Genomic DNA, 18,101 nt, shown 5'->3' on the forward strand with positions numbered 1-18,101 from the left:
ATCTTTTTATACTTTTTTGAAAGTAGCTTAAATGGAAATTTGAGTTATATTTCAAAGTTTTCTTTTTTGTAAATGGTGGAACCATGAAATTAGTTAAGTGAAGTTTTCAGAAGGTCTAAGTGTTTGTTATTCATGAGAAAACAGATTCTTCTCATGAGACTCTGGGAAAATTACGGGCAAGGTGAATAGACTGTTTCTTTTTCTCACCTCAACTCTGAACAGAAAAGGCTCCTTCAGTCCTACACAACCCCATGGGCTGCAGAGGCTTATCTTGCACAGCAGAGTTAAGACACACAGCAAGAGGGGTGGATTTGCAAGAAGAGCAGGAGGGGTGGGGAACTGGAGTGAGAGACTGAGTGGAGGGAATTAGTTCAGGATTTCAATAATGGACATCCTTGGAGTGAGCCCAAATGCCCATCACTGAATGTGGAAGGGCAGTATGCAGGGTGGAAAATAAAGAGATGAAGACAAAGAGTCCAAAGCAAATGAATGTTCATTCAGGCATGACCTGCAGCCAAATCAAAGAGCACTATTTAAAATTTAAATTCATACAACCTTACTGAGTTTTTTTTTTTTTTGCTACAGCAACTAAAACAAAATTAAAGCAAATAAGAGTCTTCCATTTCCAGAATTATAGCTCTGTATTAGTTGTTTGAAGTGTCACTCCAGGAAAGCAGGGCAGTTCTGACATTTAATAAAAAGCATTTGAAAGCAAATGAATAAACTCGTATAAATACTTTCCCAGATGGAAAAAATAAGAGCTTGAAGGAACAAAAAGCATTCAACAGGTCAATATTTGTGTTTCCTGTTGTAAATAATAATAATTCAGAATTATAATGAACATATTCACATAATCTCTCCCATTCCATTTGGGAGACATTTGTCTTTTTAAAATATGTCAGAAAATGCACAAAATCAGTCTCTGCAAAACAAAATTTGCATTCCAAAATGCTGCTATAAACTAGTGAATATATTTTATTCTCGACCTACAACAACAGAAACAGGCTACATCTTTAAAGGATTCTTCTTTTTAATCTTCAGACTAGAGTTATCTTGAACCAAAGAACATTCAAACAATCTGCAAATTATGTTTTATCAGTGTTTCTTGCTCAGTGGCACAAGTTTCCAGCATTCAGTGATAAGACTGCAATCCAACTGGGACTGCATGTTTGTGGAGGCTGTACTGCTGTAATAATCTCACTAAATGTTTATGACTGTTCCACCATTCCCAGAGGAACTCAGCCTCCATCCACTGACATCAGAAGCTTTGTTCTCTCATCTCAACACTTCCTGTTTGAAGAAAGTTTCCCGTGCTCTTAAAAGCAATATAAAAACGGTGCACTACAACCTCTAACTTCTCCAAAAGCTGGATCTTGGCTATAAAAAAATGCCAGTGCAAATGGTACAATTCTGACTTGAGCCAAAAAGTCTAGCTCCCTGTTTGAGGGAGATGCTCTACTTCAAGAACAGCTAATTAGCAAACAATATATTTTGGATTTTGAGTCGAATTATCACATGATTATAATACCAGTCCCACTGTAGACATCATCATTTTGGATGACTGGATGAACAGAATTAGAATATAAATGGACACACAAACCTATGGATGAATGGATGGGCAGATGGATGATAAACAGATGGACAGAAAAAGTGAATAATGGATAAATAGATGGATGAATGGATAATGGGCACATGATGGAAAACTTAATTGACAAACAATGGGCAGAAAAGCACTAAGAAATAAAATTTGGTCCACACATCAAGACAAAAGGGTCAAACCATCCACAATGTTAATCTAATTTACCAAGCCTTGGTTAAAATAAAAAGGTATTATAGGAGAGAACATAACAACAATATCCTATTATGCTTTTACTTGTGAGTGGGGATATCTCATGGACAAACCTTGGTTTTCTTGCCATGTAACATAATCCTTAGATATCGGAAACCGTTAAAGCATTTTTTGCATTCCGGCAGAGCAGGGGCAGGTCTATTGTGTACAGAGGCCATTGTGTTTGTCCACTGGCAGACACTAAGCCAGACCGTGAGTCATGCTAAGCACAGCCGGGACTCCCCACCAGCAGCTAATAGCTTGGGCTGGGAAAGGTTACTGCTTGTTCAACACACAGCTTTTGAATCAGCTCAACGTTCACCCCTAGTTTACTTTTACAATTGATGAGCATGACTGAAGCCACAAATGGTCTTGGAGAGGAAAACCTGGCTTGCAGAACAAGCAACTGCGCAGAACAAACAGCGTTTCTGGCAGGATACTGCAACTGTGAAACAAAAAGGACAGAAAAAAGGCAATTTCACACAAACTACATCAGAGGACGACTGAATCAAGAGCTGGTTCCTTTCTGGTCTGTTGCCTTCTGCTGTTCTGGACCAACAAATAAGACTTATTATACACCATTTACAGTTCTGAAGTGGACAAAAACTTCACATACACTCATAAGGAGAATGAATGTGATTATTTATAAAATCAATTATGTATGTAAATCGCCTTTTTGAGGAGAGGACTGATGTACAACTTAAATGCTCTTTTTATAAATCAATTTGGTTCATCATTTTTCTGTCATCCAAACATGGTGATAAACACATTTAAATATTTGCATATTTAGCCTCATTAATATTTGGATAGATTATTGAGTCACCTTTCAGGACTGACAGAAGAAAAATAAACCTAACCCTTTAGTCAGAGAAAGCTGGGGACATTGACCCAGTTGTAGACAGATTCATATTATTAATTTTTGTGGGACTGTACTAATGTATGTGATATTGAATGAATACTTTAATCATACATGGATTTAAGAAAAGATGAAAAATTATCTTTAAAATTCCAGATTCATTAGGACATTCATGCCAATTAAATACTTGAGTGGACATCACTTAGTCTTTCTGCAGGGTGCATCATTTTTCAGAATAAAACATTTAAAGTAAAAATCAACCCAAGCCTCATTATTTGAATACTCAGAACATTAGTCTATTTTAATCTGTGATTCTAAGTTATTAAGCAATCTGATGTAACTTATAAATGATCCATAGAATCAGACAAAAACTTTAACACAAAGAATCAACTCTTTTCATGTCTAACAAGTTGATAATGCTTGAATAACAATAGCTGTTCAAATTGTTCCAATTAACAATGGAGGCATAATCTCCCATGCTAAAAGTTACTATAGAGACACTGGGTGAATGCAAATGCGTTTTATTCCTGGCTCTACCTGAAAGTCAAATGCATCTTGTGCAGAATAAAAATTCTTACATGGCTGTACTCTTTACATCCAGGGAGGTGTCAAAGTAATTTCAGGGGATTCGCTTTTTCCGTCCTCCAGATAAAAGTGACACAATGCCAGTTTCTACTTGATTGCGTGACCTTTCAGGTCTGACACAAGGAAGATAAACCTAACCCTGTAGTCAAAGAAAGCTGACCCGTTCATTTTCCCCAAGACAGCTTCACGTTGAGCTGTAGGGTTAGCTGTGAAAAAAGAAGAAAATGAAGGGAAACAAGCCCCCACACACTGCTGTAACTCATGTTTACTCATGAGCTTGAAGCCTGCAGTTTGTAGATGCAAACAAATGGCTGTGCATGCATGCAGACTCGCGATCAGATTCACTGATGAGCTCTTTGAGGAGATGGTTGAAGACAGCAGGGTTTTATTTGAACTGGAGGAGGGCTCAGATGGAAAAAAGAAAATAATCCATTTGTGAGTGAACGCCAAATACCAGAAGAGAGATGAAATACAGGAGAGGGCAGAGACAAAAATACAAACAAGGTGCTGGTGGAAAAATGGAACTCAAAACATACCTAGCAGTCAAAAAGGAATGGGTAGTGATGAAAATCTCATCAGTCATGGTGAACGGAGAAGTTTCATTGGCCATAAATCTTTCAAAATGCTTTTAGTGCCATGGACAAAAAGGTTAATACTCACACAAGAGAGAACCCTATGAGACACCTATGGACAGAATCACTGCTGTATTTAGCTTTCTCTTCACATCAAGGCATGACAGAAACATTTGCCTGGATCTGGTCAAAACCACTTTTTCATTTTCTCTTCTCACATTTGTTTTTTTTGTTGGAAATATTTCTGTAGTAAATAAAAAAACAAGCATAAGACTTCAAAACATCACCCTGACATCCAGAGTATTACATTGCCATAAGCAACTCAGTGAACACCTTGCATTGCAGGGCATGCATGACACACAAAGGAAAACATAAGTGAACAAATGTAGAGGGAAAATGGAGAATAGAGAAAATTACACAGTTTGTATACTGTTATATCTACAGTAGTGTGTTGTGAATGAGCAAAAATAAAAAAATAAAAAATCATACTTCTGGTATTCTTTGTGCCTAAAACAATCTAAAGCTTTGTTTTTTTTTTAAATCTCTAAATAGACAAGAGTGTGACTGTTAACCATCTCTCTGTTTGCATTTCTAAATGCCTCTGTTTGCTTAAAAACAAGTTTAAACCAATGACTACTGGTGACCTAGATATAAACACAAGGTTGACACATCAGATCCAAACATCTGAGCCAATGTAGCAACAAAGCATGTGTCAGAGTCGGACAAAAGCGGTTTGGAAAAACACACAGTAGCTTTGAAGATTCCTGGTGTAATCCTGTGAAGAATGCAGCATCTAAGAAGCACTAAAACTTCAGGTGAGAGAGGATCAGACTAAAGCCTGGTGCAGACTGATTTCACACCACATTGCAAGCTACATATATTAACTCTGTCCAGCTGAATATTCTAAATATCACGCAGCATGACTTGTTGCTGCAGCAGAATCATGTCAAAAACTAAGATATCAGTCCAAACATACAAGAAGATAGAAAGTTTCAGGACCAAATTAGAGGTTTGTGCCTCCATCACACAACCACCACAGACCATCAACTTCACCCTACATCCAGAGATTTTATTTCCTTTTAGTGTGAACCTATGTGCACTTATGTGTAAAGCTTTAGCAGCTGGTAGTTTGATTTGTTCAAGAGTACTCATGTCTGTTTCTCCAAACTGAAACCCCAAAGACGTTCATTGAGGTACCTGTACCTGGCCCAGGCAGGTTCCAGGTATATCTAGAGGATATACAGTAATATTTTCTATAATAATCAAACAACTCGGAGGACTTCACTTTAAAAAAAATGGAGAAAACCTAAGAGTGTAGAAAGTCAAAAATAGCCTAACCCCAATTGTATCCTTCTTAAAGGCTGCATATGTGAACATAGTGCTTCCAATACAGAGAACACCAAATATTTGTGAATTTGCAATTGAATGCATCCTGGAATATAACCTTGAATACTTACAGGAGAATTTATCAAACTTTTGTCATTTGTCAGACAGATTTATGGGTTCATGATGCCAGCCGCTGTCCAGATAATAAAACTATTTCTCATGGTATTTTAGGGAAGTTTTGGTGGCAAAGCTCAGAAATGTTTACAATGATCATGAACCAAGCTTAAAACCATGAATAAACCTAATAAGTTTGAGTTCATGATAAAAAGAGAGCTGAAGCAACCTTCCTGGTTCCATTGTTTATTCTAATTAAAGTTAACTCATTGTCACATCAGGTCTGGTGACATAGTCTTAATACTCAGAATGTCTCAGTTGCAAGACCAAAACAAAACAAATAAGTCAGTTAAAAACTTACTAGCTAGTACCTTTTTGCAAGTTGCACCATAGAATTTTCCCTGTTGAAAGTTTTCTATGCAAAAGAGTCAAAACCAATCTGTGAAATAGAAATAGAAGAAAGAGAGTTTCCTTTTTGTGGGTGGTACAGTGTAAATCCCAACCTCAAAGCAGGAACTGCCCTGATAAACACAACTCTACACACATTCATGGGCAAACAAGGGAACTGGAGCTTCAGGGTATGACGGTAGGCTGGCCCTTCACTCAGCTGAAGAAGGTTTCAGGCTCCTTTGTTGTGGGGAAAAGGCCTAAAGATCAAGGCTTTGTGCATTTGGCAGTTTAGAGCCACATATTTATTCAGTTTTAAAGGTTCAACTGCATTCCTGAGCTGTTTGACTGAGCACAGCTTTTAATGTGTCTGAAGTGAAACTTTCTATTGCCCTATGCGGACATTTTAAGGGAGCCACAGGAAAATATGTACTATCTCAGCAATATTGAGACAGGAGGAAATGTAATTACTCAGCTAATTAAAGAAAATATTTTCACTTCATCCCAAAGTACCAAACAAACTTAAATGTTTTAGTTAATAAATCCTATTTATTTTCACTTGTGAAACACGTGTGCCAATGGAATCAGTTTTAAATTAAAATGCAGGCCTTCAGCAGTGCTGCTAAAGGGAGGTACTACTTTCCAAGGGAAGCAAATTATGCAGCTGACACTCCTATATCTGAGATTTTCCCTCATAACTTAAGTAGAAAAAAGAAAAATATGCTGATTCATCATCTGTTGATTGCAGGTAAAGCAGTGTGTAGAACCAGTTTGCCCATTAGCAGCATTGTTAATCACATGGGAAAGAGTTTGAGCAAGTTGCATGGTGACATAACCCAGAGGCAGAGCGTGAAACCTGTTGGACTGCAGACAGAATCGGTCTGTTGATGTGCAGTCACTCAGACTAACATAACTGGATCTTACTGTCCCTCCTGCAATAAAATGGCATGAGTGAACAGAACAGTGACTGAGCCAAGCAGAGGAATCACTGGTTTTGTTTCAAATGAAAATTTAAGTTAGGATACGTTTATAATGTTTGAAAGTTAGACATCTTAGAAGGGGCCACTCCCTTAGTGAAACCATCAACGGCAGTGTGTTAGTTAAAATCCATTTGATAAAACTTCCCATTTTAGAAATGATATGAACAAACTTTTAGGATTAAGAAACATAGTTGCATCATACAAAAGAAATGCAAACCACAAAATAGAAGACAAGTAAGTCTGGCTGGTAATAAGGTTTATAACTACTGTAACCAAACGACATCTACTTCACTAATGTTGGTTCTTCGACAAAAAAATAGATCTGCTTGCAACAATAAAAACGCCAAAAGAAGATTAATAACTTTACTAACCTCTGGTTGTTTATTTGGTAAGATATTTTTCAGCTACCTGGACACCTACTGTAGCTGCATCTCCTTTGACCCCAAGACATTTGTTTTACCAGATAGTCATAAAAGATTTTAAAGTGACAATTTAATGTAGGGAGTTAATGTGTCTTCACTAACCAAAAGTTAGTGAACCAAAAGTTTCTAAACACAATGATTTAAAAATATGTTTTAAAACCAAATAAATCAACTGAATAGAATGCAACACGTGAACCTACATGTTTGCACTTCTTGTAAGAGTAATTAAAGATCTTCACAGTTTGCAGAAACACAAACAAATCCTATTTATCATTTAATCAATCTAGATTTAAGTTTTCCCTGGTACTGAATGGCTGAACCCCTAACAGCAGAAATAAGGAAGATCATGGATGTTAGTTTCTGCAAAATTGTTAAGATGGCTTCCAGATTAATGCAAAGTACAGGAATGTTGAGTTTTGAACAATGAAAACGGGCATCTATACATGTATTTAGAAGGGTTCTCAAGTATTCGCAGATTTTAGCTACTTGCAGGTGGCTGTGGGCCATAAACCAATTTCAATAACATTGCATTGCTTAAAATCTGCAACATTTTTAAGAATAGAAATGACCAAGTTAGGATGTGGGTGAAATTTCAGAAAACACAGTTAGTGCTTGACTGGACATAAAAATTTTCTAAAGTAAAATGTTTCGTTCCCAGTGACAACACAGAGACCTGGGGGAGTCCAATTGAGAATTTATTACCATTTAAGATACTTTATAGTCAACCACTAGTGATAATTAATGTGTACTGCATCTGAAAGATGTTCTTTGACTTAACTACTGTACATCTTTCATGCATTGCTTTACTTGCAGAGTTGAATTTATGTGCTTGTAAAAATCTCCCTTCAGTTATGCAAGAAGATGCTAAAATTATTCATTGACCTAAAGGGATTTGGAAATTTTAAAAAGCAGAGTTTTATGGAACAAGAAGGAAACCGGCAAACCAAATTTGAACCAAACATTAAAAAAGAAAAGTGGGAAGAGGGACATCGGGTTCTCCAAGTAATTCTACTTTAATGAATACAAACAGACAAGCCTCCCAAATGCCTAATCATGCAGAGTAGCCTGATTAGGGCTGACTCACAAAATTCCCCACAGTCTCCAGCAAAGAATGCCCGACAAATAGGTTACACGTTACAGATGCACAGAAATCACTCCTAATCCTCGACTCGGTTACTTAAAACCCCCCCGCAGAGCGAGAGTCTTGAATGTCTACATACCCGGCGGCAGAAAAACCAGGAAAAAAAAAAAAAAACACCACCCACGACTGCACGACAGCGGCAGACTTAATTTTAAGAAGTGGAAGCATGAAACCGATTAATTCTTATCCCTGCTTGCCTCCTCAAACTACTAGGATTAAAATCCCACGTGGTGCATTTCTGTAAACTGCCTCCACAAACAAATGCCAAGTCGTATTTGTTTCAACTTAAAATCTGGTAATGAAGTACCAAACAAAAAAGACTGGGTAAAACGGTGCAAAAATAAAAGAAGAACTCATTTGAACTTTCAGGGCAAATAATGGCCCGAACTGAAGGTTAGCTCAGGGCAAAGCTATGCACTTTTACTAAGAAAACAAATAGACTGGGTTTGGCTAAATATTTGCAAGAATTTTGTAAAAGAATCTTTTGACAAAAGCAAATACCAAAGAATCATCCACTTTGGGCTTCATTTGGACATTTTAAGCTAAAAATAGGATTAATCCAACACTACATCATTGAATACACATGTGTGTAAATAACAGGAGCATACTCCAGTTAAACATTATCTAGAAAGACAGCAATAGTGTCACTCAAGAATTAGCATTGACGTGTGCAATGCCTCAGACGTAAGCCAGATGCTTCCCTGTCAGGAAACTGCCTTCACAAACAGACAAGGGTCAGCACTAGTCCATACAGAGGCTGACCAAACCCTCAACTGATTTGACTTTCTGATAACGTTGGTTAAAGCTACATCAAGAGGAGGGGGAAGTCACGCTGCAACTAGGCATGCAGGCCAAGTCTCAGGTATTCTCAAAATGTGCACATTCCTGTGCAAGCCTCTGCAGGGGGGCATTTTATCCTTAAGTAATGATCTGCACTCTGCCCCAGGAAGTTTCTGGACTCATAACTAAAGAGCACCAACCGGGTAAGATACCTTGAACTTTGTAAGCAAACAGCAGCAATGCTTCAATAGCAAACAAAACGAGGGGTTTAGATGGGAGGTCTAAATGATTCATACCTCTTCAGCAGTTGTGAGTGCAATGTAGGCCCAAACAATTGTGAGTCTATCCTTTCACACAAGAGCCAAAATCTTCTGTCAGAGTTTTTGAATCATAGTTGGCTGAATAAGACAGAGTGGCTCTTAAAAATTAGGTTTGGGTCCATGACTACACCTGGGGTCCCGGTATGACCTGCAGTTTAAGCTGTGTTGAGTTTAGCAGAGTCCTGATTTCTAACCTGAAATTCTTAAGACAAAAACAAAAAACAATTAGTGTTTTCCACATTAGGCTGGAAAATATACATTTTTGGCTCTTATATTTATAACACACCTGAGATTGGAAATTGCAAGTGACTGTGGTCAGGTAGTAACACAAATATAAAACTGTATGTCATCAGCATATGAGAGGTATAACATTTTACTTTTTTTGGGTCATATACATAGTCAGTACAGGTGGTCCAAGAATGAAGCCTTGAGGAACGCCACATATCATCTTAGTTTAGTCTGATTTCTAACTGCCAAATAAAGTAGTCTGCTAAATAGTGAGTATATGCTACTAAAGTAAAAAGAGAAATAATTCATAAGGCCTTTTATACAGCTTTAATAATTGTGGAGGGCACAACATCACTAAACTGTAGATACTCTTCAGCTTACAGTGGCTGATTTGGTCACATCTGACAAAAAATGCTAGCCTGGTGAAGTATTAAGCTAATATGAACAGGCATTTATACAACTGTCTACACATGATGAACAATACCACGTGCCATGGCTCATTGCAGCGCTACAGTATGTTTTATGAGGTGCTGAAAGACCCTCAGGTGCATGTGTGGAAAAAGGGGCCAGACTTTATTTCAGCCATAGAGTGCTTTCTCTTTTTGTTTCCTCCTTCCTTTAAAACTCCCCTTAACTAATGTACAGAAGATTGAGATGGAATTTTTGTCAATCCTAAAATATTTTCAGTGACGGTAAATGGTAAGACATACCGTAAGAAAAAAAATTCCAGAATTGTTTCTGATAAGTCAACCAAAACATTCCTGCAATTTAAAGACGGAAAACAAAAACACTCGGCCTAAATAGCTCACTGCTTACCTACACTAGTGATATAATCAATCTGCTATTTACTGTCATGATGGGCCCATCTTTGGAGAGGAATTAAAAGGATAATAAAACAAGCGCCACCATCTGAAAATTCCCCTCTACATTCTTTAACAGATCAACAAAAGTTAAAGACAAAAAATTTTAAAACCTTCAGTCCACTCCCAGATACAACATGAATTGCTAATAGAGTTGGAAAATGTATTCTTTGCTGTTACTGATTTTATACTATTAAAAACAATGCGATAGATTTATTACAAAAGCAATTACTTTTCAAACATGCCAACATTTTCAATCTGATTCACTCACACTTGTGACCTGCCTGTTAGAAGCACAAAAATCTGATGGGTTTTTGATCAGAACATGGACTATATATAAGAAAAACACTCTTTGGAGAGGAAGTTGTTCCTGAGAGGAGGGAGAGAGGGAGGAAAAAAACATCTAAAGTCTTACTCACATACTTGTGGTTCATCTTGTGGTCAAGTGAACCACAACAATCTAAAAGGATATTCAGCTTGTGGTTTATTCAGGCTGCAAGAGACAGCAAGATTTTCAATAGTTAACAGAAAGGCTCGGTGGAGGGCAGCAAAGTTGCTGCTTGTTTATCCTTTTGAGCTTTCAACCAATCTGTTATGGGACATGCTGAATTTGTGAATATTAATAACCTCTTCAAACTACAAATTAGTTAAGGAGGGATAGACATTGTTTGAGGAACACACACAGATACTGATGTCCTAATGCTAAATATGCTAACCCCACTAATCATCAATCCTAATCCTATTTTAGCGACTGCAGTCTTACACGAGAAGCTTGATATCACTTGCCATTAGTAAAAGAAACTGTTATAAATGTTGAACTGTTTCAGAATAAAATCATTTAAAAGGATTTACAAAAATGTACTCCAATACTAGAAAGTAAAGTGGAGTTCAAATATAATAAATCAAACATCTGGGTTAAGCAAGCCCCTATCTCGTCTTCTCCAATGGTCAGAGCATGTGGTTGTGTACTGCATGGTAAACTTGTTTATCTCATCAGCAGAGCTGCAGGAAAAACTGGAGAGGCACTGGTTGAGGTAATGCTTCTCTGCAGCTTCTCCCAGGCCTGAGAACTTTGACCACAGCCTCATGAACCTCAATGCTCGTAAAAGCCAACACAATGAGCAACGAATACACCATGCGACAGACGGGAAACATGCTTACATCACAGACGCAAATCTCTTCAGATAAGAGAACTCAACACTCCACAAACATTCTCTCATTTAAGTGCTTCTCCATTGCGTAAGCTCTTTTTACAAAGGTCAGGGGTCAATCCCACCAAGAGTGCCCTCTATATTGAGGTTATTAGTGGGCAACACCATACAGAAGTATCTTTCTCCAACTGAGTATGGAGCTTTTATCATGCCATTATGGCCTCAACGGTCAGAATATTGGGTTCCCTGGATGCTCTGAAATTCCTCTCTGCAGCTTTTATTCTGCATAAAATGAGCAGGGAAGATAATCCCAGGCAACTCCATTCACACCTGTGCATTCATATTTACTTCACAAAGGGGGGCTTGTGAGAGAGGAGTCTTCATTTGCATGGTTTGCTTCTTGTTTTAGAAAAAAAAAGGGGGAAAGGAAGACTTACACACAGAAAATGCATATAAAAGCACCAATGGTAAGTGTTTAATAGTTTTGCCTGATTTATCAGTGTGTTAAATGAACCCAGGCAGGTACTTTCACTATGGTAGTTATGGATTAATTCTGCCAATAACAGAAAAAACTTAAACACTTAAAAAATTAGACAGGAAAGAAACTAAAAGCTAAAAATTACATAATGTTTTTGTCCTTTACCCTCAAGTACTGCTAAAATTAATGCATTTTCATACATTTTCTAGTTCCTGGAGCCATAATGTGACCTTCCTAAAATATCAAAGAATGGGAGAGGTTAATTATAAAAAGATGGTTTTAATTAATTAAAACTTGTTTCACCCTTGAAATAAGTTATTGTTGCATTTATAGTTAAATATAAACTCACAAGCCACTTTTTCAGCACATGACACAACAGTGCAATGCATTTAGGCATCTGAACATGGTGAAGATGAATTACTGAAGTTTAAACTCTGTAGGAGGAAATGACTGTTTCTTTGAACTTATCATGGTTGTAAGTGTCAAACAGTATGGACGAACCCATCTTCTAATGGTCATTTCTGTCAAAACAACGCACCATCTCACCACTCAAATTATCACAAACTCATTTTTTTAACATGACAATGAGTTCACTGTACTCAAAAGGGACCCAAAGTCGCCAGATTTCTAATTGAGCACATCTGGGATGTGGTGGAACAAGCAATTCACCACAATGAGGTGCAGCTGACAAATGTTTAATAATTCAGATGCCATCATATTCAAATGTACCAAAATCTGTGGAATGTTTCAGACACCTTGCGGGTTCTTGATGCAGTAAGCAGGTCAAACAGAATATCTACATTTATTAAACTGGACAATGAATATAAATCTGGACATTCCTCCATTCCGTGCCTTTAGCAGTTTTGTATGTCATCACAAGACCAGTGGTTTATAATCTGGCATGTAAACCTGAAAGATCTGAAACTAAGATTACAAAAAAAAGGAGAGAGAGAGAAGCGATAAGAAATAAAGTACCACTACAGCTCTGTACTTGCAACGCTTAAGGAGAGCGAAACAACTTTATATGCAAATATATTTAAACTATTTTACTCACAATTCTCTACAAACTTTTTTTTTTCTCAAAACAAACGTCCTTCTTGCTTCTCCTCTGTTTAGTTGTTCGCCATGTGGTATTATTGTTTTGATTTGGTTCCACCTTTTGTAGGGGAGTGTTTTTTTTTTATTTTCACTGCACAAGAAATCACAAAAGTTTGGCCTAAATGCTGGTACACAAGATAAAATCAATGTCTCATACGCTACGTTAAGCAGGCCTTAAACCATAGCAGAAGCAGGCACTGTCTGAGTTCCTATAAATCAACTTTTTTATAAGAGATGAGCTCCAAAACCATATTTTTTTTTCCATCATTATATTCTTAAAGTTCAAAGTCCACATAAAGAGATTCCAGAGAAAGTGCTTTAGTGGGAGGAGTTTGATCCATCTGCATAATTAAAGATTAATCTAACAGTGTCCTCCCTTTCTGTTGATGTGCTGCACTTCTCATTTACAATAGTTTGGTGTGCAGGTCAAATAATATTAAGCTAATGTTTTCTTTGATTTTTGAAAAGAAAATCCAAAAGCATTATATTATTTGCTCAGAACTGATAGACAGTAGCTGTCTGCCTATTTGCAGTTCAGTATTTGTGGATTTTTCTGTGGCACGTCATTCCGTACTACTACTGGAATATTTCCAGATACTTCCTTGAAGCATATCTAAAACATTCAAAATAAAATGCAGCCTGGGAAGCTGATCTCCCTAGACACAATGCTAGTTGACTCACAATGCAATTTATTTTAATTAACTGGTTCCCAAACTTTGACACAAAAATATAACAGCAGCAGCAAAACTTGACCTGGCTGCAAACAAGAGTTGCTAATAAGCCAACTGAGCACTGATATAATTCAACAAAAGGCATAGTTCATCCACCTATAATTATAGTTTTGAAACTTCTACTGAAACATGGCCAAAACTGTGCAATTGCTTTTAAAAAGGTTATCTGAAGACCTCCCTTGTGTTGTTTTGTGACCTAGAAAGGGCTCCCCACCCTAACTTTAGCCAGCACAAATCTAAGATACATGGCAACGCTCATTGCTGAAGGCCAGCATTAAAGACGGGCCCATGTCCAATCTTCAAACAGTTTTGCTTGACACTACAGAGCATCTAATAACAGGATTTAGAGCACTAGCTGACAAACTGGTCAATCTCCAAGATTTGGTACACAGAAAGCACAGAGTTCTGGGTGGGTTGTGAAAGTTAGAACAAATGGAAAATGGGAAGGTTGTGGGCCACTTTTAATCCTAATAAAAACAGCTCACACTCCCAGCATTTCTGTATAATTTGAGTGCTTTCAGAGTACATAATCACAGCGGTGGCCCTCACTGGGTTGACTGGCACGGCTTCATATCAGAGTTCCTGCATGTGTCTGAACCACAGGAATCAAGCCAGGAGTGTGACATGATTTAAATTCAAAAACAATGAATGTGAACCGCCGCCTTCAAACACACACAGACGGAGACACACACCCCTCCTTCCTTCCCAGAGCTGCTTTCTTTTTTTCTCGCTACAGAGGCTCGATTAAACCAGACACATGTATGAGAGGAATTTGGAGTCTATTGAGGGAAAACAAGAGCTGGTCTTTGCTTCAAATCATTTATGGAAGTGTTACACACACTGACCCCTAGGAATCACATTTCTGAGTAACAATTCTCTAAAACAGTCCCACGTTGCTGTATTCTTATGAGGAATGTTAAACATCTGAAGTTACAAAAGACGGAAAAACAAGGAAATGCAACTTTAGAACCATTTATATGGAGGCCAAACATGTGCTCATAATTTGCCTCAACTCCTGACTTTCTTGAATCCTCTTTAAGATATTATTCTTGAGTTTTACCGTTTTAGACAACACGTGGCACAAAAGCTTTTCACAACGACAAATTTGAGTCCATTTTTAATCAGACAAAATGTGGTGAAAAAAAATTAGTAAATATAATTCTAATGTATTTGTATTCAATCCCCTTTTGGAAATCTTCAGCCGCGATTGCACTGCAATCACAGCTGTAGGATTTTAGGATGATGTTTCTCTAGCTGTACCATCACTATACTAAAAGTGAAGGAATGGTGAGTTCAGGGTACCATGTTCCACATGTCTGCTGTGTCACCTATTTCAGTCTTAAAAAATCCTTCTGCTTCTTGTACATTTTAGCTGTTCTCTCAACACACCTGACTTAAGGCCTTTGCATAATTTTATTTATTTTATTTCAATCAGGTGTGCATCTAAAACATGCTGGACTCTGAAAACCAGGTGATTATTGACGGCTCACTCCATTTGTTTAGACTTTGATCAATGGTCTCTTTCTTTAAGTGACTTCAAAAGCCAGTAGAGTTTATGTAATGCTATAATGGCTAAGGGATGAATACAAACACACCACACTTTTAAGATTTTTATTATTATTATTATTATTATTATTATTATACCATCCCTTTGGATTTCACAACAGAATGGCAGTACCTGTCATACCAATACATTGATCAAATCTCATTTTCAAAAATCTAGACTGTAAACAACTACTACCTCATTAGAAAAAGGTTAGTTGCTTCGGTGCATGGGAACTAAATAGAGATATAGCTCCATAAATCACACTCACCTCATTGGACGGTAAGCTGACAACACCTGTAGATCTCCTCTTTTCCCTTAACTTTCTCTTCTCAATCTGTCCTTTGCCCTTCCTTGCACTGGGACCTGCGTTTTTCTTCTCCTTCCCCTTGCTGGGTGATGGTGACGGACTGTCCTTGTCACTGTCATTATTGCACGCCATCATAGAGCTGGAGTCCGGCGAAGCGCACCAAGTCTTCTCCATCTGAGGCGGGGCCTTCTTCAGGTTGCTCCCCTGGGCGGCGGGGGTGGTGGCTGCGGGTGCGGCCGGGTGGTGCGCCTCTTCCTCTGGTCTGTTCAGTGTGCCACCGGAGGGGGACCGAGCCACCGGAGAGGAAGAGGAGGTACGGCAGTTCCCCGTGGAGGCGCTTCGGTCCGGGTTGGTACAGAGCTCGGTGCCCGGCGGAGAGCCGAGGCGGCTGTTGCTGGTGCTACTGGCGGGGCTCAGGGGGACACCCGTGGCTTTTGCAATGTCCCCCAGCATTTTAGCCCTCATTTTCTCCCTTTTTGCCTTCCACTCTTCCAAAAAGTCAGCGGGTGCGTTTGACTTAAACCCGCCTGTAGCCATGATCCCTTTACTGCTTCGAAAGTTAGTGAAACTAAAGTTGAACTCAATGCAAACTTCCAGGTCTGGGCAACCGTCCTAACGAAACCACATTCCTCAAGTGATTAGCTGCGGAGCTGTTGACAGGTTGAAGGAAAATAAAGTTAGTCTCGCTGGAAACAACAGCTAAAATGTTTTCAAACAACTAACAAACTAAAATGTTTCTGTCTCGCGCAGACGCTGAAGAACGTACTTTCTTCAAAAAGTTAAAGCCTTGCACCCATTTAAACATCCTGTTTCAACTCGTTTCTATTAAAGACCCTATGCGGATATGTGTTAAACTCGCGAAAGTGAAAGAAAGTAGTGTAAAAGTGAAAGGAGACTCACCTGTCGGAGCTGTTTCAGTCGCCAAACTGCTCGCTTCAGTCCCACCAGGTGTGACCGCGCTCGACTCTGATCCGTGGCGCAGGGAGACGCTGCAGGGAGACACCACGAGCGCCACTGGTGGCAGCGGCGCTTCCGGTGTGGTGGTGGAAAAACGTCACCCTGAAATGAAAAGCAGGAGGGAGGGAACGCGCACATGATGGGCTACGATTTCTAAAAGTATATCTTTTCTGCTATTGTTTTTTTTTTTTTTTACCGTTTAGTTCGCAGTAAGTAACAAAAAATTCTCAATGATTTTTTTTTTCACACATCAACACAAAGAATGCATCTTTGCTAAAAAAAAAAATGAAAAAATATGCACAATTTTTAAAATAAAAAATATATTTATTCATCCCCTCGTTTACGCTTATGCACATCATTCACCAAAATGCTTTCACAAGGCATCTAATTAGTCTATAGAAGCAACACGCGTGTAATTTAATCTCAGTATAAATACAGCTGTGAAGTGGCGGTGGAAGAGGTTTGCTTGAGAACATTAGCAAACAAACAACATAGTGAAGACAGAAAAACACAGAGGACGGGTCAGGTATCAAGAATAGGAGAAGCTCAGAAACTTAAATCATCTCACAGAGCACTGTTTAATCTTAAATCTACATTACGATGTCACCAGGTGACTCAGAGCCCATCCAATCACTGAACAGATGCTTAGAACAGATAAATGTGTGGATGTGCCAAAACTTTCTCCAGCTGAACAGAAACAAAACTGAAGTTATTATTTTTGGACCTAAAGAGGAACAATCTAGAGTCAATGCACAGCTTCAGTTATTACAACTGAAAACTAGCGATCAGGCCCGAAACCTGGGAGTAGTGATGGACTCTGACCTGAACCTCCAGAGCCACATAAAGACAGTCACAAAGTCGGCCTTCTATCACCTGAAGAACATTTCCAGGATTAAAGGACTAATGTCTCAGCCAGATCTAGAGAAACTCATCCATGCGTTCATCTTCAGTCGTGTTGATTATTGCAACAGCGTCTTCACAGGTCTGTCCAACAAATTAATCAAACAGCTGCAGCTGATTCAGAATGCTGCTGCTCGCGTTCTCACTAAAACCAGGAAGATAGAGCACATAACACCAGTTCTAAAGTCCCTCCACTGGCTCCCTGTAGCTCAAAGAATAGACTTTAAAATACTGTTGTTAGTTTATAAATCACTGAACGGCTTAGCACCACAATACATTAAAGATATGCTTTCATTGTATCAACCTTCCAGACCTCTCAGGTCTTCCGGGTCTGGTCTGCTCTGCATCCCCAGAACCAGAACCAAACGAGGAGAAGCAGCTTTCAGCATCTATGCACCACGAATTTGGAACAAACTTCCAGAAAACTGTAAAACAGCTGAAACACTGACTTCTTTTAAATCTCAACTGAAAACCCACCTGTTTAGAATTGTATTTGAAATGTAATCAATTACAAATTTATTGATGTAACTTGAC

General features: G+C 38.5%; 1 protein-coding gene across 1 annotated transcript in view; it reads right to left on the reverse strand.

Moving 5' to 3' along the window:
• The window catches only part of pawr (PRKC, apoptosis, WT1, regulator), a 62,917-nt gene extending 46,170 nt beyond the window's left edge, over positions 1-16,747 (reverse strand). The window contains exons 1-2 of the mRNA XM_032589464.1: positions 16,611-16,747; positions 15,672-16,360 (exon numbers count right to left, since the gene is read on the reverse strand). Of these exons, the coding sequence (XP_032445355.1) occupies positions 15,672-16,247 (576 nt within the window). The 5' untranslated portion in view covers positions 16,248-16,360; positions 16,611-16,747. The remainder of the gene's footprint in view (positions 1-15,671; positions 16,361-16,610) is intronic.
• Between the last annotated feature and the right edge of the window lie 1,354 nt (positions 16,748-18,101).

The sequence above is a fragment of the Xiphophorus hellerii genome, chromosome 17 (assembly GCF_003331165.1).
Source record: "Xiphophorus hellerii strain 12219 chromosome 17, Xiphophorus_hellerii-4.1, whole genome shotgun sequence".
NCBI lineage: Eukaryota > Metazoa > Chordata > Actinopteri > Cyprinodontiformes > Poeciliidae > Xiphophorus > Xiphophorus hellerii.